Source organism: Artemia sp. Qi Xiang Cuo, chromosome 1 (genome assembly GCF_049724085.1).
Source record: "Artemia sp. Qi Xiang Cuo chromosome 1, ASM4972408v1, whole genome shotgun sequence".
Taxonomy (NCBI): domain Eukaryota; kingdom Metazoa; phylum Arthropoda; class Branchiopoda; order Anostraca; family Artemiidae; genus Artemia; species Artemia sp. Qi Xiang Cuo.
This window is the reverse complement of record NC_142794.1, coordinates 95176316-95200872: the sequence shown is the minus strand read 5'-3', so window position 1 is coordinate 95200872 and position 24557 is coordinate 95176316. Positions and strand designations below refer to the sequence as shown.

At 36.3% G+C, this 24557-nt stretch overlaps 1 protein-coding gene across 3 annotated transcripts in view; it reads right to left on the bottom strand.

Annotated features, from left to right (window-relative positions):
• Window positions 1-11056: 11056 nt before the first annotated feature.
• The window catches only part of LOC148956953 (uncharacterized), a 60440-nt gene continuing 46939 nt past the window's right edge, over window positions 11057-24557 (bottom strand). For all 3 annotated transcript variants that reach the window (XM_089096958.1, XM_089096966.1, XM_089096975.1), the window contains 2 exons: window positions 17651-17731; window positions 11057-13814 (listed from right to left, as the gene is read on the bottom strand). In XM_089096958.1, the coding sequence (XP_088953084.1) occupies window positions 11622-13814; window positions 17651-17731 (2274 nt within the window). In that variant the 3' untranslated portion in view covers window positions 11057-11621. The remainder of the gene's footprint in view (window positions 13815-17650; window positions 17732-24557) is intronic.

Genomic DNA, 24557 nt, shown 5'->3' with positions numbered 1-24557 from the left:
ATAAAAAAAAAAAAAAAGAATTACTTTAATAAGTTTAATATTTTTTCCCATATATTCATAAAAATGTTTTAATCTCAATGAAAATGTTTTGATAAAAGTAGACACAGGATTTGCCCTATTGCTATTAAGTGTGATTTATTGTACTATAAGGTAAACCCTTAGCCAAGATGCTGGGGCGGTTGATTTGATTTGGGTGGAAATATTTGCATTTTTTAAAAGGAAACCATTCCCTACAACAATTTAGCGTTACTTGTAGAGTTTTTCCTAAGTCTGCCTGGCACAAACGCAGCTTTAGAAAGAGTTTGTTCCTTTGATAAATAACTTTTGGACTGATTAAAAATCACAATTGGAACTGGACACACTGAAATCTTGTGTTTTTGTCAAGTTTCAAACAGTTCGTGGTAACGAACTGTAAGTAAGGAGCGACCCGGCTCAATGGTAACCGAAACTCTAAAAAACGGGATTTTGATACCAATAGATACATCAAAAGAATCAAATTTTATTGTTGATTTCAAATAAATATGTTTCATCAAGTTTAGTCCTACCCATCAAAATTTACGCACCTGAGAATATTTGGCTGATTTTCGAAAAAAGGTGGAAAGACCCCCTAAAAGTTATAGAACCTTAATGAAAATCACACCATCATATTCAACGCATCAGAGAACCCTACTGAAGACGTTTTAAGATCCTATCTACAAAAATGTGGAATTTTGCATTTTTTGCCAGAAGAAAGATCACGGGTGCTTGTTTATTTTTTTTTTTTTTTTTCCCAGAGATGATCGTATCGACTAACTGGTCCTAGAATATCTTGAGAGGGCTCATTGTAACGAAAATTACAAGTTCTAGTGCCCTTCTTAGGTGACAAAAAAATGGAGGGCAACTAGGCCCCCGCTTATACTCACTTTTTTCCCAAAGTCACCTGATCAAAATTTTGAGACAGCCATTTTATTCAGCATGTTCGAAAATATGATAATTATGTCTTTTAGAATGACTTAATCCCCCGAAGTTTCCGGGGGGAGGGCTGAAAGTTATGAACTTTACCCAATGTTAACATATAGCATTGGTTATTGGGAAGTATACAGACGTTTTCAGGGGGGATTTTTTCTGGTAGTGGGGGGGGGGGGTCAGAGGTTACGTGGGAGGATCTTTCCATGAAGGAATTTTTCATGGGGAAAGGGACGTTGCTATGAAGAGGATGCCGGATTTCCCAGCATTATTTAAAAAAAGATCAGAAATTAAATATAAAAAAACAAGTTTTTCAACTGCAACAGCAGCAACATCAAAACTTAAAACGAACAGAAAATATTACATATATGATTGGGTTCACCCCCTAGTCGATACCTATCTCTTTAAGCCAAAGATTTTTTAGTACTTCCATAAGAGCTATTTATTCTAATAAACGCACTTTGTGATTAAGAGTTAATTTCTTGATAATCGTAACAAAATTCGAACTTTAGATTGAAAAGAGATGTATTGACTAGGGGGCAAGATCTCTAAAATATTCATTAAAATATATGGATATTGACATTATCTACGTCAGTTAATTTGTAAGATATGTATATTTGTTACTAATACTAACGTTCGTAAATAAAATCAAATAAGTTTCGAAAAAGCTATTTAACCAAATAAAATTAAAATTAAACTGCAATTTTTGTTTTAATTATTCATGTACGGTGAGCTAAGATCAAAATCTGCATTAACTCAAAAACGTTCAAAAATCAAATAAAATAAACAAGTTTTTTTTAATGAAAGTAAGGAACAACGTTAAAACTTAAAACGAACCGAAATTACTCCGTATATGAAAGGGGCTGTCCCCTCCTAAATGCCTCGCTCTTTACGATAAATTTTGACTTTCTAATTCCTATATTTTTTTTAAACAATAAAAAACTTTAGCGTAAAGAGCGAGGCGTTGAGGAGGGGACAAGAAAAAAAGACATACATGACATACAATGTTCAGAAGACTATATTTTTGCCGCTCCTGTGATTTCTTGATGTTGTTTAAAGTCTCATCACGTGACTAATAGTCTTTTCTGCCTTAAGTATAAAAACGATACGAGGTATTTGAGTTATGCACAGACAAATTTTTTGAAACTTTGCGCACAGACAAAATTTCTTATGATATTTTCGCTTTGAAGGAAGCAGTTTTAAAAACGCGTGAACACAGAGGAACTTTGTCTTATGCCGTGAAAATCACAGACTTAATCCCCGTTCTTCGAATGAACTAGCGTGACTTTTTGAAATCAACTTAAAACAAGAGTCGACTCTTCCATTTTTTGGTGACTATGGTAATCCAGGAATTTCAGGACATCTTTGTAGTGGCCACTCTTGGAGACACAGTTATTTCAACGCGCGATATTGCTTTTCGAGAAGGCGTCACACTTACCAACCACGAATAAGGTGACATTCGTGTGCTGCTCCATGCCTTCCATCAGGCCCAGTGTGACGATAACTTTATAGCCATCAGAACTGTGAATCCTGATGTAGTCGTGATCGCAACAGCTCTATTCCAGCAGTTTCAGATTGAAAACCTGTTTGTCATCTATGGGCATGGAGCAAAGACGAAAATACTGTCCATTCATGATATTACTTATCGTCTAGGACCTGACAGGTCTCGCAACTTCCTCTTTTTGCATGCCTTTTCTGGATACGAAACGACTTCTCCTTTCGCTTTTCATGGAAAGCATGGTGTTTGGAAGACCTGGAAAGCTGTGGAATCCATTCTTCCGACTTTCGTTACTCTGAGTACAACAGGAGTCCCGCTCCTAGATTTTCACTTTACAGACATCCAGCGATTCGTCGTCATTCTTTACGAAAAATCAAGCGGCTTGTCTGAAGTGAACAGTCTACGGAAGGAGCTTTTCACACGAAAAAAAAAATCCAGAATGGAAAGACTGCCCCCCACAGCGGCTGCTTTTGAGCAGCATACCAAACGCCCTTACCTGCAGGCCCAGACATGGGCATCATCGTGTTGTTCGGAACTTTCCCCACTGGATCCAGGTTTATACTGCTGAGTGAAGCATGACGGAAACTGGTAGCCTTTCTGGACTAACCTTCCTGAGGCAGCGACAATTTGCAAAGAACTGCTCAAATGTGGCTGTAAAAGAAAGTGCATAAAAAGTCGCAAATGTCCAAAAGCTTCCCTTAAATGCATAGTTCTGTGTTCGTGCAAAGGTTGTGATAATCAGTACAATCAGTAATGCACTTTTTGTAGCTTTAATTGTCAGAAGTCTATTTTGACCTTTATCCTCTCCGTGAGAACCTCATTTTATTTTTTAGCAATCTTTATGATGAAACAAATCGAAATCGGCTATTTCATTCCTACTATCCATGTGATTGTTTCACTATTTTGAAATACCTGAAGTAGTTCAGTACTCTACATTTTATCATCATAATAGTATGCTTCTTACATCTGAAGTTTCTTAAGTCAAGCTGTTTGAGTTGAATAAATGATTTTTTTACTGAAAACTTATTGAGGAGATCTGAAAAGGTAATTAATTGCTTACAGTCACAAACGTTTGGTCTCCTTTCGTGTTCTATAGGGAGGGTATGAGGGTATGAGTTCTTGTTTGAGTATGGCATAGAAACTGTAGTTATGAATTGGTAAATCTTGAATCAAAAATCCGACTGCATAAACAACCACATTTTGGGAATTGAGAGACTCGAATTAGTCAGAGAAGAGATCTTAAACTTGGTCATCGTTCATTCTCAAAATTCGCGTTTTTTTCTTCGCGCGGAAAAACCCAAAGTAGTGCAGAACCGTGGAAACAAATTTGAATTTGCAACTTAGTCGGCTCTTCACATTTTCGGTAACATGTTCACCAGTTTCTATGCGATTACGAGGAAAAATACAAAGTCAGAAAGCGGAAATTACTCAGAAGTGCGTGAAGTGTAGTGATGAAAATCATGATAACCCAGTAACAAGGAGCCGTACAAAAAAAGTAAGCCTATTTTTGAGATCAAGAGAGACAAACTAGTTGTAAAGGACCCTCTGATCGGAAAGATTTTCCACTCTGAAAGTCAGCTATTTTTTCCCAAGCGGAAAAACGCAAAACGGCACGATAATCGCGTCAAAAAATGTGTTTCTGCCCCCCATCAGATTCTCCATATTTTTCTGCACATCTCTGCCAAATTTCAAGCTTTTATCATAAAATGCACAAACCTGACGCTTATGTACTTAACTATTTGTTTTAATTAGTGGGGAAGCATCTTAATACATATTGCAAATTCTTGTTTCGGCGTTCATATTTTCAGTGTATGCGACTCATGCGTTAAAAATATATTTTAAAGTTGAATCTTGGTTAAATATAATTTGAAAAACATTTCATAGATAAATGAAAAACTAAAAAAGGTTTTTATTGAAATTTTACGAGTGGAAACGTAATTTAAAATCTATTTATCGATTGCAATAGTCTAATATTAAATTCTTATGAATACTGTTACATTTCGAAAAACAAAATTCTTCAATATGTTCTTTTTGTTCTTACAATTTTTTAATAGCCTCAATATTGAGATCCAGTTAATGCCGGTCTCTCTAAATTGAGGCTTCGATTAATATATCCAGTGTTGCCACCGTTAGCAGGAATAAGTAGGATTTTACTAGATCTTCTAGTCAATTTAAAGGATCTAGTAAATTTTAGCGTTGCTAACGCGGCACAATTGTACCGTTTTTAGTTCAATTTCGAGGTCCAGGTCAGGGTTGCTACCATGACCTGGAAGAACTTACTAAATCGGAGAGGAAAAATTTACTAGATCGCATCTATTTTTACTAAATGCTGAAAAAAATTTTTTTGCACCATCAAGCATCGATTTTTACTATAGGAGGATAATCAGTACGATTTTCACAATCTTTTTTCTTCTTTTTTTCTCTTTTCCTCTTTTCTTTCCTTTTCATAGTATGATTGAAAATTCCGGAAACCTATAAGTTCAAAAATCCTTTTTTTTTGATTATTTGGATGTACTACTGGATAGGCTTCATGCTTCAGATGCGGTGTATGCAAGACGTCAAACAATAGTTTGGAATCTTGGATTCTGGAAATTCTGCTTTTGAAGCCGGGCTTTAAATTTATCAATGTTCTTCAGGTCATAAAACTCAGATATATTGAAAAAGTAAAAAACAATCAACGAAGACAAACAGCTACAACTCATCACGAAGCGATTCAGGCGATGAAGTGCTAAGAATCTGAGGTGTGTTTGAAAGTGACGGCTTTTGAAATTTGTCCACCGGGTTTCGTTTTTAGGTTTGAAATCTAAACCCTTCAATTTTGCATTTTTAGGAGAAAATTTGCAAGTTTTAAAACACTAATTTGGGTGGTCCTTAAATTCGAAATAAGCTGCTTACAAAGATGTCTGGCAGATTTTAAAGCAATTAATTTATGATTTTATTTAACTGATTTTTTCTGGATTCTTTCTCGTTCGTATTCTAAGGAATCAAAAACCAATTTAATCTATGTCACTTCAAAACGGATGCGACGTAATCGGCTACCGGTTTAGTTGTAAAATTATGTAAACTGAAAAGCGCACCTCTAGTTGGACTAGGGCTGCCAAGAAAAAGAAAACTTAAATAACATACAATAATTAGTTTAAAAAATACCATTTTGTCAATAGTCTTCAGGTCATGTAAATCATACAAATTTAATAGTGAAAAGAAAAACATGTAGTCATAATTAACAAAGTCGCACTTAAAAGGCTTTACTCGTCCTCGTCCTCATCCGAATTTAAAGCATCGACTAGTGTCAAATTCTGACTCAAGGGATCCAACTGTTTCCGTTTCTTGGTAGCCCGAGTCAAATCGCTGGGGATCACCCAGTCATGGACTCCACTTGACGACCTGAGGACAAGTAACGTTGTTTTCATAAGGGCCGAAACAGTCGAGATATTTAGCTTATTCCGATGTTTGTTTTTATGACCGACAAAATCGAGAACTGTCTCTCTGCTCCAGCACTTGAATGGGGCAAGCTGCAGAGAGTCAGAAAGAACTTTGGCAAGTATGGAAATAGTTCATTTCCAGCAGCGTCTTTAAAAAGGGATGAAGCTTTCCAAAATTTGCACGGATTTTCGAGGTTCAACTGTGAAACGTGACGGAGAATCGTTTTCCTCCGTGATGGGAGCTCTTCCCATTCAGAGTGTAATGCCTCTCTCATTTTCATTGTCTCTCCCTCCGTCTTGAAGGTTCTGAAAGCTACCTTTTCTAATCTTACATCAGAGGCACAACGGATAATATTTGTCTCTCGGGAGAGATTGCTTCATGAGGATCAAGAGCTCTCAAACTAGACAGTGTTTCATCCCGATAGCTAATTCGTTTATGTATCTGGTCAGCTAGTTCTATGTAATACATTTTCACTGTATTTCAAAAAGCATCGAGTTCCTTTTATTTGAGAGGCAACAGAGTGAAATGTACTTCTACATTTGCACCAAAGGCAAGCATATCATCAGGTAAGTAGTTCTCAGGAACTAGGACGGTTCTGAAAAGGTCCTGAAGGTTTATTACTACCGTTTTGACAAACCCTCTAAGTACTATCTTGTAGAGCTCACGGGCTTTGACTAAAAGAAGATAAATGTGTGTTCCTGCACTTTGGAATTCCACATTGAATTTTTTTATTTTTGGCAGCATATAATTCAGGAAGTGCAAGTATGCCTTGAACACTGGGCTCAACATTGCTCCATAGATAGCCTTTGCTTTGTCGACAGAGGATCTCTCACTGACAGCCCCATCTAAGGCATGCTTCGAAAAAAAAAGTAGCAATGCTCTCCACTGTTCAAGCACGCGCGCTACAGCAGAGTGAAGAGAGAGCCAGCGAACACCACATATGGAGAGCAGTCGGACATTCGGAACATCGGCACATTCCTGATATTCTGCTAGTTCATCCATTCTCTTTGGGCTATTCATAACAAATACAACCAAATCCCGCAAAAAGCTCTCCACTTAATTGGGGATTTGTTTCACCGCCGCAGAAGCACATAGTGCAGAGCTGTGGCAAATACAACCAAGTATAAACAGTCCAGGTACCTCGTGTGCTAAAAGGGTGGTCAAACCTTTGTCTTTGGCCATATTTACAGAAGCATTGTCAAGTCCTATGCCAATTAAGTTGGAAATTGGTACATTAATGGCGACCAAATAATCAGTGATCAATTTCCTCTGGCCCTTCCCACTTACATCTTCCTTTACTTCCTTGTTTTCATTTACATACTTTGCTATCAATACTGGGCTCTTTTTTGTCGAGCGATCTGTCGACTCGTCGGCAATCAGAGAAAAAAATTCATTATTCAGTTCCTTCGATATAAGTTTTGTGTCATATGAAGAAGTTACATTGGAGATGATGGTAGTTGCTTTGATTCTCTTGATCTTGATACAAGACGCAATTTCCGAGTCACTGAACGTAGACTTTACTAGCTTTTCCAGGGAGTTCATTTTCAAAATAGGAAGGTCTTCGACAGCGAAGAAGGCGGCTAAACGTTGTTCCGCATTTGTAACTTTGTTTGCGTGCAGTTGTTTTGCAGAAATTGCAAAAGGGAAGAGATCTAGATGAAGTTCTTCTTTGGTAGCGTTCACACTTTTCACGTGATTTTGGCATGTAGCATGTTTCTTAAGAACAGACACACTCCCTTTCAGGCGTTTTTTGCAATATTTGCAGTACGCCGACTTCGAATCAAAAGGGCACCGGGTAATGAATGTTTTCAGTTCTCTATCTTGTAACCATTCGTCCCTAAACTTCTGTTGGTACAGCAGTTTTCCTAGGCGTTTTACTAACCTGTTACCCACGTTCTCAATGCTTGCTAAATTTTCATCTTCCGAATTAAGATGAAAAATAAGATCACCTCGTTTTTCATTCCTGGAGTTTGCAATAGTGCATGATACCTGAACTGTACCTGTGTCGGATCTATGAGTTTAATACATAATGCATTCAGTGGGTAATTTGCAATCTGATCTCTGGGCTTCTCTTTCATTTTTATGACTATCAGATATGTTGGATTCGTCAGATTTTTCATTTTCATTTACTCTCCTGGTCCTTCTTGCATTAGCAAACAGTGAACTACTGTACGGTTTAATTTCACGCAGTTTGATCTTCATGATCTTCAATAAAAAAAAGAAGTTTTGTATTTTTTGTCAGAAAAAAAATCACAGATGTGTGTTTGTTTATATTTTTTTTTCCAGGGGTGAACGTATCCACCCAGTGATTCTAAAACATCGAGAAAGGGCTCATTCGAACGGAAATTAAAAGTTCTAGTGCCCTTTTTAAGTGACCAAAAAATTAGAGGGCAGCTAGGCCCCCTACCACGCTCCTTGTTCCCAAAATTGTCCGATAAAAATTTTGAGGTTGGCATTTTGTTCATCATAGTTGAAAGGCCCAATAAACATGCCTTCGGGTATAACATGGCCCTCCCCCCACAGCCCCAGGGGAAAGGTCTTTAGGTTATAAATTTGCCCATTGTTTGCGCATAGTATTTTTTATTGAAATGTATGCATACATTTTCTGGTGGGGGGGACAAATTTTCTGCTGGGATGTTTTCCACGGGAAAATTTTCCAGGGAGAGGGAAGTTTCCAGGGAGTGAACTTTTCAGAGGAAATTATGCACTGGGGGAATTTGCCAGAATTCTTATACAAAGTTTTTTTTTATGTCTTGCTTTCTCTTTGCCGTCTCAATTTTACGTGCGGAGTAGTTAAGATTAATTGTTCGGGGTAAATTTTCACCGGGATCGAATTGCCTAGAGAATATTTCCATAAGGAGCGGGTTTCTCCGTGGAGGTGGGGCCAGATTTCCTGGTTATTTAAAAACGATCAGAAATTAAATAAAAAAAAATCAACTGAAAGTAAGTAGCAACATCAAAACTTAAAAAACAGAAATTATTACGTATATAAAGGGGGTTACCCCCTCCTTAAAACTTCGATCTTTACACTAAGGTTTGAATTTTGCCTCAAATCTTTAAGAATGACTCCTGAAACACAAGGGCCGTTTAATAAAACAGTTCATGGTAACCAACTGTAAGTAAGGAGCGACCCGGCTCAATAGTAACCGAAACTCTAAAAAACAGTAATTTTGGTACCAATAGATACATGACAAGAATTAAATTTTTATGCTGAATTCAAATATATGAGTTTCATCAAGTTTAGTCTTACCCATCAAAAGTTGCGCGCCTGAAAAAAATTGCCTTATTTTCGAAAAAAAGGGGGAAACGACCCCTAAAAGTCATAGAACTCTAATGAAAATCACACCATCAGATTCAGCGTACCAGAAAATCCTTATATAGTGGTTTCAAGTTCCTATCTGCAAGAATGTGGAATTTTGTATTTTCTGCCAGAAGAAAGATCACGGATGCGTGTTTATTTTTTTATTTTTTTTTTTTTATTTTCCCAGGGGTGATTGTATCGATCCAGTAGTCGTAGAATATGGCGAGAGGGCTCATTCGAACAGAAAGTAAAACTTCTAGTGCCCTTTTTAAGTGACCAAAAAAATTGGAGGGCGGCTTGGCCCCCTCCCACGCTCATTTTTTTCCCGAAATCACCCAATAAAAATTTTGAGATAGTCATTTTGTTCAACATAGTCAAAAATTTAATTAATATGTCTTGGAGGATGACTTAATCCCCCACAGTTCCCGGGGGAAGGGCTGCAAGTTATAAACTTTGCCCCTTGTTTACTTTTAACATTGGTTATTGGGACGTATGCCGGTGTTTTAAGGAGGAATTTTTTTCTAGTGGGGGGTCGGGGTCGGAGTAGGGGTTACGGGGGAGGATCTTTCCATGGAGTATATTATCTTGGGGGAAGGAACATTTCCATGAAGGGGGCGCCAGATTTCCGAGCATTATTTAAAAAACGATCAGAAATTAAATAAAAAAAACTAGTTTTTTTTCAACTGAAAATAAGGAGCTACATTAAAACTTAAAACGAACAGAAATTATTACGGATATGAGAGGGTTCACTCTTTAGTCAATACCTCCCTCTTTACGCTAAAGTTTTTTAGTACTTTCAAAAGAGCTATCTATTCTGATTAACCGGCCTTTGTGATTCAGGGGCTTGTGATTCGAACAAAATTCGAACTTTAGCGTAAAGAGCGAGGTATTGTCTAGGGAGCGAACTCCCTAATATACGTAATAAAAAACAAACGAATATAGAAATTCGTTACGTAAGTTAATTCCTAATGTACGTCAGAACAAAATTTCGAGAAAGCCAATTAGCCAAAAAAAGGAAAATTAATATGCGAATTTTGCTTTAATTATTAATGTACGGTGAACCAAAATCAAAGTTGCATTAATTCAAAAACGCTCAGAAATTAACTATAAAAAAACAGGCTTTTTTAGCTGAAAGTAAGGAGCGACATTAAAACTTAAAACGAACAGAAATTATTCCGTATATGAAAGGGACTGTCCCCTCCTCAACACCTCGCTCTTTACGCTAAAGTTTGACTGTTTTTCAGAACTTTACTTTTTAAATACTACAAAACTTTAGCGTAAAGAGCGAGGCGTTGAGGAGGGGACAGCCCCTTTCATATACGGAATAATTTCTGTTCGTTTTAAGTTTTAACGTCGCTCCTTACTTTCAGCTAAAAAAAACTTTTTGTTTTAGTTAATAACGGAAAGAAACCGTGTGATGAGTTTAAGAAGGAAATCGAAAACAATGTTGTATTTCTAAAAAAGGTGCATTCATCAGCCAAATATAATTAAAATAAAAATATAATGACATAAGACGATAAAAGTTTAAGAAACATTTTTGAGTGTTTTTATGAAACCACACACACTTCCTACTCCTTCCAGCCCTCTTCAAATTTTGGCATGTCCCGCATTGGGTCTGAGAAAATCTGGTCACCCTATTTTAAACCCAAAAAATCAAAAGTTAGAAATAAAAAGGGATCTAGTGTCAAAGCAGTAGCCTATAAAGAATTTACGGTATAATATACAACTCGAAAACACAATTGCAGGATAAGGCAAGAAAAAAAGTTGCGTATAATTGTTTGCTTCTCACAATCAGAGCCAAAACGACACAATTTACTACAGCTGAAGGGAGACAAGAACAATATTAAAATGCATAAATTTTTATTAAAAAACGATAAATGGATCTGAATGTATATGCGAAACAGTAAATTTACAATTTGTATACACAAAATATTTATTTCGACTGTTCCCTTTCGCAACTAACACAAAATCATAACTGCTTGAAGAAGAAACAAGGGAAAACGGCAAAAAAAAAAAGAAAAAAAGAAAAACAGCAAAAAAGTAGAAGAACTAGCAACAATCGAAAGTCAACCTGGATTTGCTAGGGAATGATTGATCAATCAAAACTCTCAACCGAAGTTTTTTTTTGTTTTTTTTTTTTGTCAAAAGCACTAAAGTTTAGCTTAGAATGGAATTAGCTTAGAATCAATTAAAAATTCAATCGAAACTTTTTTTGTCAAAAGAAATAAAGTTTAGTTTAGAAAGGAAAAATCTTCCACTTGTGTGGAATTGAACAAACAATAGCTAAAACTTGATGAAAGTTGGGGTATTTGACAACTGAATTTCAGCAACTGAATTCCAGCTTTTTCAAATGGTTAAAGCAATAACCGTCTCTTGATACTTGGAAAAATATCACCCCGAAACTGTTTACTTCACATGACCTGTTTTTCTTTTTAAATAGAACCGAAAGAAATACTATAACGATTCGTGTTTAACTTCTGAATATGTCCTTGGTTTATTTTCTGGGTTCACAATGCTAACCGTTAATTCTTTATTTGAAACAAGTTTTGTCTCCGTAACTCGTTTCGGAATAGGAGCATTGGGCGAGGCAACTGTATCACGTCCTTGAGAAACACCAGCGCTCAGTAGTTGTGTCAATCGCCTTTGCTGCAAAAGTGAAGGGTTGGGAATTTCTCGGACACTTGAGTTCAGTCCCATTCTAGGGATTTGGGATGTCGCACTCCGACAGTTTTGTAGAGACTGAAAAAAAAGGCGAATATTGACATTAACAGGATCATTGTTAGATTTTGAATTCGGATGTTTTGCTTTTGTTACATTTGGTAGCTTAGTCATCATTGAAGCCTTTGGCCCATCAGACGAAGAGTTTGAAGAAAGACGAGATGATTCTTGCTGAGTTGTTGAAGTTCTCTGACTCTGTAGCTGAGCAAGAGCATTCCAAGTCAACATATTCCGCATTCTTTCAAATTCAGCACGATTCGTTAACGGCGAAGTGGTACCAACAACCTGTTTAGCAGCTGAAGCTGCATACATAGCTGCTTGCAGCTGTTGCATCTGTTGCCTTTGTGCTAGGACCATGGACTGAATTAGCTGGTTCTGAGCCATATTTTGATGTTGAATATTCATGGCATGATTTGGAAAAGTGGATACATTCCCGAGTTCAGGTAATTGAAAATGCCGTGGCTGTGTTAACTCTTTGTTAGAATGTATATCTGAACTTGGCTTTGCTGTCGATGATTTTTCTGTAATAGAGACAGCAGACAATGTTGGAGTACTCCGCTTAGCTGGAGGGGACGGGGACTTTCTATCTTCAAGGGCACTAACACTAGAACTTCTTGATGTCGATGTCGATGATTTACCAGACAAATCGAGAATTACTGCAGTCACTTGATTAGAATCAATTTCTTCTTTCAGGGCCACTTTTGCCGGCTCAATTGTTTTAGCAGCTTCCGTAATTTTAACTGCTGGCTTTTTGTTGCTAGCAATAGTTTGCATGCTGCGTGCAATTAATGGCGTTGGTATTTCAGATATTGCAATTAAATTTGGCATAGTTTTTGCAGGCCCGTTACTAGAAGTCTTCCGTTTTCTAGAAGAAGAATCCCCGTCACTTAAATCACTTTTTGAATGTGAACTATTGTCAGTATTAGTTTTGTTATCTGGTGAAACCGTAGAAGCACTTCCCTTAACTTTATGCATTATTCCATTTGTCTTATCCAGTTTTTCATCTTTATTTATATCATTTCCATTTGTCTTTGTTTTATCTTTAGTCTGTTTGAGCAGTTCATTATGAGCAGAATTATCAGTTTTTGGTGTTTCATGTTGAGTATCCTCCTGTGACTGTTCAATTTTATGAAGTTCTGGTACTTTTCTTGCTGTCTGAGGGATAGAAATGGTCATTTCGTTTGTGGGGTTAGTCTTCACAATTTCGACTCCACACTTAGTTAAATTTTCTTTCATGTCTAATATATTATTCGCACAATATCTTGCCCGAGTGTATTCAATGACAGGTTCTTCAGGCACAATAACACAACCAACGTTTAATTTAATCGGGGACTTAGTTGGTGATTTAGGTCCAAAATTTGCAATGGAGGACAGAGATTCATTATCAGGTCGCAGAGGCCTCGAGTCAAAGTCAAATTTCCCTTCTTTTCTAGTTTTTTCCTTTCTTGTAGACTTTACCTTAAGTGAATTCCAGTTTCCAGGTTTTAAGTTAAACTTTACCGCAGGAATGTCCCGTAATTGACTTAATTTATCTCGTTTAATTGAAACAGAAGTGTTTTGAGGCTCAGTAATAGCTTCTCCCTCATTATATTCATTCAACTTTTCACATTTGGCTTTTGCAATAAGCTTAAACCTTGCACTTTGACTAATATCCTCCAGCCGCGTCTTCTTCGACAAACCGTTTACGCCCGTCTGCACTTTCGCTTTAGAAGTGTCTGACAAATGTCTTTTGACGCCGCGTGTTTCATTTAAATTAGCCTCTATTGGCACAGGCCCCAGAGGCACCTCTGAGCTAGTAGCGGGAAATTCTTTCTTGCTCATTTTGGTCCCTTCATTTTCGTGAGATTCTACATCTCTTGGAGAAGTTTCAGCGATAGTATAGTGAGGCTTAATTTGGTAGATTCGGTAATACAATCGTAATGGCTCCTCCTGAAATAAATAGAGAGAATGAGATACTGCTACTAATAGAGAGAATGAGAGAGAATGAGAGAATAAATAGAGAGAATGAGAATATGATGCACGTATACTAAAATCTACTTCGTGAGGGGGAGAGGTAATGCTTTGAAAAACAAACAAAACATTACAATCATACACAAAATATAGGAATAGGAGAGGTCAGGGCACAGAGAGGATAATGAGCAGTACAGTGCCTTTTTCCTCTGACTAGATGCCTGGGAGGTATATTTATGTTGTTATAATGTCTTAAGGCGTATATCAAATTTGTGTTTTTGTAGTTCAATACGAGTTTAATTAAAAAAAGAAGAATTAAATACATCAAGATATACTTTGTTTTTCAGCGTCCACTTCAAACCACCATTTAATAAAAATAAACTAACACACAATCTCCTTCCCTCACATGTTTTAAACATGAATTTACCATGAATTAAATACACAATATATATACCAATTATTTCTTGATAATAATAATAAATATATACCGACAGCTATAAATAATTGACATTCAAATTCTGCTATACCTCTTTACACAGGGTAAACCTCACATACTTCTATAGTGGAATGAAGGGTGCTGACGGCAGGAGTGACTCTCCCTCATATATTTTGAAAAACACCTTTTCCGTATTTCCAGTTTTTGAAAAGCCTTACACTATCTTTGGTTAGCGCGCTAGATTTAACACCCTTTGTCCACGATGACAGGGGTTCGAGTTCTGGGCAGGGTTGCCCCCTGAAGACGTTTAAAAAGAGCACAAATCAAAGCCAAAAAAGTGAGACATTTTCTCAAAAGAGTCCAAGTCAAAAAATTTGCGCACGCGCGGCTGACCCCGTGCACGCAGTCATGGGTGCCCATAAGCTAAATTCCAGGGGGGGGGCAAACCTCATCTAATTGACACTTTTAATACTATATAATAGAAATCTCAGAACAAAAATATAAAAATAAGGCAGCATCATTCAGCCAGGTGGGGGGGGGCGGGAGCCCCCCCCCTGCCCCCATGCACGCAGTCCCTCTCACTGATCTGACCACTATTACGTCATTTGCGAATAATTATAAGTTATCCTGTGACCATTAAACACAAGGTCGTATCCAGGGGGGAGGAGTAGGGGTTTGAATCTTCCTGAAATGTTTGTCCGACTCGTAAAAAACGTAACAGAAAATAAGTCTTTCTGGGTAGTTTATCCCACAACAAATAATGCAATTTTGTTCCAATCAAAGGCAATTTGCTCCAATGTAATTTAAATAATGCAAATTTAAATTTGCTACTGTGTCAAAATAACATCAATAGCTTGCAAAATTTTCAATGATAAAAGCGACATAACATTTCAATTCGATGCATTTGCAATGTCAATCGATCCGAAGTCAGAACCCACCAATAACTATACAGAATTTCATAAATAATAATAAAGTTAATAAACCAAGTTCTTTATTATATCCTCGCAGAAAGGTTGCACCAAACAGCTTTTGATTTCTTTTAATTAAATTTGAATTTCCACGTTTCCACTTGTTAATTTGACTTTGATCTACTTCTTCTTAAATGGCTGAAAATACTGGAAAGACGACTTAGGGAGAGCACAGCTAGAGATAACAGAGATCAAACTGGCTAGCTCTTGTATCTTTTGCAGTCAAATAATTTAATTTGAAGTTTTTTATTTCGCTAAAACTTTTTCTAACAACATTTCACAAGAGAGTGCAAAGAGCTAGTAATTAGCTAAAAGAGTGCAAATTCGGTCCGTGGAGGGAAAGGGTGCAATGAGGTAAAAAGAGTGCATTACACACGCAGAGTGTGCAAGTTGGCCGGCCACCCTGGTCCTAGTATCGCTAGCTATTTGGTTTGAACAAGAGTCAGTGGCGTGACTCTGTATTTCACCGAACTTTCCTCAAAACACTTTAAAAATAGAATAAGAATAGAATAGCATTAGTTCTCCAGTGTCTGAAACATTATGACAAAGTCAGATCCAGTCTCTGGTTAGAGAGATTACCGAACCTGTGTTTCGAAACTAATAAATTAATTAAAAACTCATAATTAATAATTGAGTGTTGTGGGAGCAGAACTATGGTTTCGTCCTTTTTTTGGTATACTGCTGATATTAGTTTATTGCGAGAAAGCGGCAAAAGTCTCCTCGAAGTGATCTCAAGTTGGATTGAGGAATGTAGACATTATATTTTGGAAAGTACCTGGGACCAAAAGTCATCGATTGTCCTTGAGTCAGAACGCGGAGACCGAAAGCTGAAGCGGATTTCGTAATCTATGTCTGACATGGGTGCCGACAGGGACAATACACCCGTCGAAAAATATTTAGATATTCAGAAATGTAAGCAAATGGGAAAACAAGAAATATTTCCATTGAAATCATGGCAATTATAAGGATTCTAATAGCATTGCCCCCTCCCCCCCAAAAAAAAGAAGGAAAACTTCCTGGTCGAACTCACGATGTCCCAGACGACTATTTGAAGTTATTCCTCCCAGCTTTTGTTTGTCCGAGCCATTTTCGTGGTTTCGTGTAGAAAGCTCCGCGTAAACGGGCAAGCGAGCAGACAGCAGATTCAAAGTTCAACAATTTACGAAAGTCCTTAAGAAGTGCGATATTTCTCTGTCCTATCGTAATCAAAAAATAGATAGGAAACAGAAAAATATAATGTAGTAATTTTTAATCCGTATGATTATCGCTACAAAGTAGGACCATGGCCCTCAAAAAACAACCCTCCCCTTCACAAGCTATTTAGTAGAAAAAAAAACCTCGCAACTTCTTGAAAAAGCATCACATAAAATTTTTTTAAATCAGTTTGATTGGAGGCAAAATATGCGCGGAAAATTTTAGGAGTTTTTAAGCTATGTTAGTGGAGGTATAAAGAGCGCTATTAACCCTTCCGATACCCCAACCAAAGGCGTCAGTTAACGAAAGTTTAAGGGGGGGGGGGCAAAATGTAATTCTCAATACATAGGAGGTGATTTTCCGTTTTTTAAATGTTTTCAATGAAAATACCAAAAGAGACATTTTCAAATGAGATTGTAAAAAAAATATATATTTCAAAATTGAGGGGCGCAAAAAATTAGGAAGGGCACGGACCTTAATGCCTCCTCCAATTGATACCATTGTCCCCTTTCTTCCCATGGTCAAGTTTTTAACGGAAGGGCAGACATATTGCAACCTGCTCTTATCGGCAAATGGGGCCATCCCAAGCACGCAACTCAAGCAGGTCTGTGTCTGGCATTCTAGGCGCTCGCCTTATGGTAAAGCAATCCCTGGAAATAGTATTTTAGTCAAAAATTTGATGAAGTCAGAACTTTGAAAGATACGGAAGATTTTGGGTCAGGAATAATTCACTCGCTCAAGGACGGCATTATGTACGACAGAAGAAGTCAGAATTTCTTTACTACAACTAACTTAACGCTGCATTAAGCCCCCAGAGGCCGAAATACTATTCAAAACTCCTCAAAGCCAACTTTTAAAGCTTCTTCTATGGTTATTTCCGTTAAACAAAAATTCTGAATTATGTACGTCTTTAAGAAAACAAAAATTAGAGTTCCATCCAAGCCTAATGAGGATCATCCCCTTTCAAGCTATTTACAACAACAGAGGTATTGGCACAGGAATGCAAAGATCTGATCCTTGGAGAGAGGATTGGAACATTTCTTTTTAGGAAGAAGCGAGCAAAAACAGTTGAGTTCTAAGCTATGACTATCTGCAGGAGAGGCTTTAAACAATCATTCGGAGGTTTTCCTGTCCATACTCACCTTCCCCGGAGGATAAAGACACGAGAGAGAGAGAGAGAGAGAAAGAGAGAGAGAGAGAGGAAAAAAGGAAAATACCTGTGTCCACGACGTGATATAAGCGACATCCAGCAAGCGATATTCTGGTAACAGAAGCTCAGAATGACATAATATATCAACCTATTTTAAAATAGAAATAAACTATTACTTACATAGGCTAATATTCCTAATACTTACAATAAAAACAGAATATAACTTAGAATTGAACGCTATTATTCTTTTTACAGATTAATAGGATGAGAAACAAGATAAGATTTATTCATGATGAACTAAACATACCATAAAAATTTGCCACCTTTCCCCACAAAGGCTCGGCCTGTAATTGCGGGGGAAACCCACAAGTAATTTCTACGTCAACTCTAGAGAAAAATCGAGAATTTTGAAGATTTTAAGATCACTCAGCAAAATAAAAATCTATAGAAATGATATCTCCTGTTTGTTATGTACTAGATTATATATAGCTACAAGGAGAGTAACCATCCTATTCGTCTGTCACTGCTGATAATAGAGCACTCTGTCAGAAAGCTGTCACTTTTGTTTGGGGGGAGGAGGGCATTTTTTCGGGAAGGAGGGTTACACAAAAAACTTTAAGAAGCGAATCAAAAATTTGTTTAAATGCAATTTTGTCACGTTTTTAAGAGTCGGGCAAATTTTTTTTTTTTTGGGGGGGGGGTTAAAACCCCTAATGCACCCCCCTGAATACGGTCTTAAAAATCACCCACGAGAAGTAAGCCAAGAGGTTCGGATTTCTCCGCCGTGCTATACGACAAATTATCCGTTTCCAAGTTTTACTGCATAGCTACTTCTAATCCGCAGCCTAAAAATTATACATCTTTATTTGAATCATAATACAATAAAAATAAGTTCTACTTTCGAATGACCTTTTCCCGATTCAAACGCAGCATTTATACTTTCCAATCATATTTAACATCTGATTCGTCGATAAAGACTCTGACAGATCAATTAATAACCGGCTCTGACATATTCTTGGCATGTTCCGTCGATGGAACGCTAGAGGATGCGCGCTTCGCCTAGTAGCGGAAATGTTTCAGACATTTTTATTCACATGCTGATAACTAAAATAGTTATTCTTTGACGTAGACATCCAAAGCTGCAGATATACCAGATAGGAGAATCGTCTAAAATGCTAGAGGATTTTTTTAATAATACAACCGATATAATTTAAAAGGAATCAAATAAAAGCTCAGAAAAAATTGGTAATAAATAGACAAGAATGAAATCACTTAATTTGTTGGGGAGAGATCAGATAAGGGAATTTTGACTGAATTTTCATAATAATAGGGAAATTTTTTTAACAATATAAAACTTTATTCTAGCATTTATGCGTCATTTTAACAAAAGCAAAACAACATACAGTTTTTACGGAAATTATTATAACAACATAGATTTATATTTACTAAAAAAAGGAGTAAAATCAAGTTTTAATGTTTCTCGGCCCCCCGTTCAAACATTAATATATGCGCTGGTTCTGGAAACTGATTTAGTATGTATTTGTAAAAACGACTTTCAAATATTCCACCACTGTTTTATTACTGCTGCCATTATTTTCCCTTTTTTATTTGCGTAATCAAACAAATCCATCAGGTGCATACTCCAGATAAATTTTATTATAGCAACAATAGGGTTAGGACATCATGTTGCACAGCATTCAATTTTGGCTTATTCATTTTAATTGGACAACGTCAATAAGTTGATTTTTTTTCGGGATGCAATTTTGCCCATGGAAAACCAACCCTCACTGCTTACTATCAAAATTTAATTCTCTATTCCTTCTACTGTCTTACAGTTAATTTTATGCTATCCTGACTATATTTTTATCAAAAGATTAGTAATTTCTTATATTTTACAGCCCTTTTATCTTTTATAAGTTTATTTACATCTATCTTTGATTTTTAACTTTGTGTAGATTTAGTTTACTGCTACAAGAATATGTGAGCCCCCATAGACGCGAGCCCCACTCACATTTTAATTAGATTCATGCAAATAGGCCTACGTCGAGTAAAATAATAAAAATAAAATTTTGAAACCAATATTTTGAAGCAATAACAAATACTGATAAATTTACGTTGTAGGAGGAGATCAGTTATGTAAAAAAGGAGGTACTTGTCGGTTATTCGAAACACACCCAATAAGTGAAGTTAGGTTAATTCTAATGGAATTTAACAAAACATGATGATAAAATAACACTTTAAAATTATGGAAACCTAACCTTACTTCCCCCTAATGTGCAGATATATAGCCCAAATTATACAAGCCCAATGTATTCTGTCTAAGACCAACGCATTGCATCATCCGTCACATGTTTTTGTAGCTATGAAACCGGTTTTCTGAGATGTAACCTAAGAAACACATTCTTGAATGTGTTTTGAATGACCGACAAGAACAAAAAATGAAAAGACATATATGCTGTTTGACCCTCATAGACTTCTCTCCCATTTGCTTCACAGTCTTCTCCCCCCTTCCCTAATGGGACCGAATATGGGCCTAGACTAAAAAAGGTTACAGATTAAAAGGTTCTGCGGGGTAATATGAGAAGAGATATATTAGTTAGACTGTATTAGTCAATGGTTCTACCTTTGATTAGCTTTCCAGCGGTGATTTTGAAAATTTTTTCATCTTCTACTTCATCTCAAATTAAAGTTGCGTATTTTAGATATTTTAAATTTCTACTAGGTTTTCCGCAAAGTGCTCGTAATACTTCTTTAAAATTTATGTATGGAATAAAGGACCCGCTTGATGTAATAAAGTTTAAGTGTGAGCTTTCAGTTGAGAAGGCTCGAAATTATCTTGAATATAGAAATTTATTCCCGTTTTTCGAAAAAATCTAACCGATGTTAACCGATTGAGGTAGATGGTTGTATTAATCGGTAGTTCTGGTTTTGTTAATTGTAAGTTGTGCCTTTATATTTTATACTTATTGAATGTATTCCTCATAGTGTATAACAGTTGGTTTGTGATGAAACATAAAGCTAATTAAGGAAAAAATTCAGTTAATTGGAAAGACAATTAAATGGGGAATCGACTGGGGTATTTTTTTTCTATCCTATTTCTGTTTTTAAACTTTAATTTACATAAATATCTTTGTCTACTCATAATTCAGTTGATTAATAAATAATAATAATGATAGAATAAAATAATTTTTTTTTACTTATGTAAGTGCAGAATGATTTACCCTAAAAATTGGTAGCCGTTCGACTACTCAGACGTCGGAAAATCTTTTAAAAATTTTGGATTTTTTTAAAATTAATGTTTTGTGTTATTCACGAAAATACATACTTGGGTCTGTATGATATTCGCTGATGAGGTAATCAAGTTCTTCTTTGCACTTTCTAAATCCTGTATATGGCCCTGATTACTTCGTAGGGTGGGTTATACAGGATTTCGTCCTCTCGATAGCAAGTACGGTTTAAGATAATTTAAGGGTGGTATTTTTGATAAACCTGCCAAAATAGGGATGATGCAAACACACGTGTTATACTATTGGTCCTACTCCAGGCACGTACGTTCGATTTTGTATTTGGGTTGGAGGGAAACTTTGAAAAAGTGGAAAGGGGAAACTTACAAATTATAGAACCCATCTCAATACTTAGAAGGCAAATATGCGCCCCAATGCCGCCATCCCCCTACGTACCTGGCCCATTTTGTGCATATCTGTTGATTCATAATATAGTCATTTTATGTTATTTGAATTTTCCCATCTTAATGTAAGCGTCTTTTGACGTTTGTATGTAGGCTATTTTCATACATGCCATTCACTAGCATGTTTGGATTTCCGGGTAGGATTTCAAGTGATTGAAAGTAGTTAGCAGTTACAACAAGCTATCCAGCCACCCATCTACAAATCAACCATCAATAAAATACTTGTTGTCCGATGTACATCGATGAACGAAAAAGAAGACGAAAAAAAAATTTGTATTGCATGCAGTGTTCCCGTCTTCGGAGTTTCGCAATTCTTTTTAAGACAAAATAACACGTTTTTTTGCAGAAAGGTAAAGAGCGGCGTAAAAGCTCAAGACAGAGATAAATTATTCTAATTTTGCCTCCTCTCGAATAACATTTTTAATGATAAATTCTAACTCGCACTGTACTAGATTTTATACATATTTTCAAACGTCTGATTTCTTTTTTTTTGCACTTTTGACGAAGATGTCCCAAAAGACAATGCATAAACAAAACCTTTGCAGTCACTAACCTATTAAAGTTCCATAAGTTTTGCAGTAGATCGCAAGTAAGAATAACATGGTAAATACGAGAGCATGGAATCGGAGCGTAATGAGAGGCTAAATCACTCCTCAACTTATAATATTTATCTTATTTGATTGTCCTAGACAAAATTTTTCAGTGAAATGAGTAAATTTTTGGAGATTTTGAAAGTTCAGGGTACAAGAACACAAGGCCGTATCCAGGGGGGGGGGGTGTAACGGGTTTGAACCCCCCCCCCCCCCGAAATTTTTGACCGAGCCGAAAATAAGTCGAAAATTAGTAAAACCTAGGTAAAAATCAGTAAAATTAGTCGAAAACTGAGTCAAAAATAAGAACCCCCCCCCCCGAAAAAAAATCCTGGATCCACCCTTGCAAGAACATGCTTGAAAATTTATGTTAATATTACAAAGTTGCTTAGACTAAGAACAAATGAAGGCTAAGAGGCGATGTTGGGTAAGGATAAGATCGATCAAGTGGGTTGCTCCTATTACCTGCTATTTTGTATAGATTATGGATTCACGAAAGATTTAATAGAAGAAAATCAAGACCCAGAATGTTTTATTCACAGTTGAAAAAAATGTTTGGAAGAATAAGATGACGAGTCTCCGAACCAAAACTAGAATATTGGAAGCTACAGTTATGATAGAATGATCCTGAAATGTGGACATTTTGGAAGACAGAGGAATATTTGTTACATGTTTTCCAGAAACACTGTCTAAGCATGGTTTTGGGTAATAATTTGACTGGATTTAGCCTATGTATAAAAAAAAAAAAAAAAAAAAAAAAAAAAAAAAAAAAAAAAAAAACTATAACGAGAAATTTGGTTTTATCCCACATTCCAGAGGTACAATGAGAGAAAAATTGAGATGAATACTTCTCATTCAAACTCAACGGCCCGTGTGTTTGAGTTTTTTCCTAAAGAAGCAAACCAACACGTCAAACTTTACCTAATTTCAATTAGTTTTAAGCGTTAATGTTGCTCCTTACTTCCAATTGAAAACTTTTTTTATTGCGGAAACAAACCGCAACCTGATGCAAAATAAGACACAGAGAATCATTTAGTTTTTCTTTACCCAAAGAAAGCGTTAAGTATTACGCAGAAATTTTACGGATGTATTTTTCAAACCTTGAACAAAGAGAAAAAGAGAGATTACATTCCTATAATTCTGGGGTTTGACTAGTGGTTTAATTTCATTAGTTTACATCTGTGACGCATATTCCTAATCCTGACACTTCTACCAATATAATTGGCTGATATCCGACCTTCACCTCAGAAGACAATCGTGTGACACTACACAATGGATACCTGAAGGCATTCTAACAAGCGAGCAGATAATACGGTTGGCTTTGTTTTATTTTTTTATACCAGTCTTTCGACAGTCAGTCACTAGTTAGGCTATTCCTTATTTCTGAAGAAATAAATAACTCCACTTAAAAGTCTTATTGGTTTTGCGTGAAATTTTAAGCCAGCTGAAGGAACGGAATTTTCTTTTGAAATTTTGCATTAAAAGCATTTTTCTGCATCTCTACGCTATGAAATATGCACACACACACACACACATATATATATATATATATATATATATATATATATATATATATATATATATATATATATATATATATATATATATATATATATATATATATATATATATATATATATATATATATATATATATATATATATATATATATATATATATATATATATATATATATATATATAATCCATATATATATATATATGAGAATCATATCTATATATGGATTCTCATTATCGCTTGTCTTCTAACCACAGACAGTTTGAGCCTTTATTTGACGTCATGGCGTCCGCAAAGATTCGATACAGCCACCCCGTAAAAAATACGAATTCTTTTTTAAAGTCCTGACCTCATCTCATGGGTGATGAGATGATGTATGAATCTGGGAGGTTTTTATAGATAGCGTTGTCGTAGAAACTTCAAAAGGGGCTAATTCAATTGGAAATTGGGAGAGCTAGTGCCCTTGTCAATAGTCGAAAGTGGTTGAAGGGTAACTAACCCCCGTCTCGCGCACACAATTTCCCCAAACACATCCAATCAAAATTTTCAGAAAGCCATTTTGTTCAACGTAGTTGAAAGTTCTGGAAATTATGTATTTGAGGATGACAAACCCCCAGAGCCCCCAGGGCAATGGTTGTAAGTTATACCCTGGGGACATATAAGGTTTTTATGGATAGCGTTGTCGGTGAAACTTCAAAAGGGGCTCATTCAATTGGAAATTGAGAGGGCTAGTGCCCTTTTTAATAGTCGAAAGTGATTGGAGAGTAACTAACCCCCCTCTCACGCCCACCATTTCCCAAACACATCCAATCAAAATTTTGAGACATCCATTTTGTTCAACGTAGTTGAAAGTTCTGGAAATTAGGTCTTTTAGGATAAAAACCCCATCAGAGCTTTCAGTGCAAGGGTTGTAAGTTTTGCCCGAGGGTTGTATAAAGTTTTTATAGAACGTTGTTGTAGAAACTTCAAATAGTCCTCATTGTATCGGAAATTTAAATTGCCCTTTTTAATAGTCGAAAGTGAGAGGAGAAAAATTAACCCCCCTCTCACGCCCTCCATTTCTCCAAAAACATTCAATCAAAGCTTAGAGATAGCCATTTTGTTCAACGTAGTTGAAAGTTCTGGAAATTATGTATCTAAGGATGACAAACCCCTGAGAGCACCCAGGGCAAAGGTTG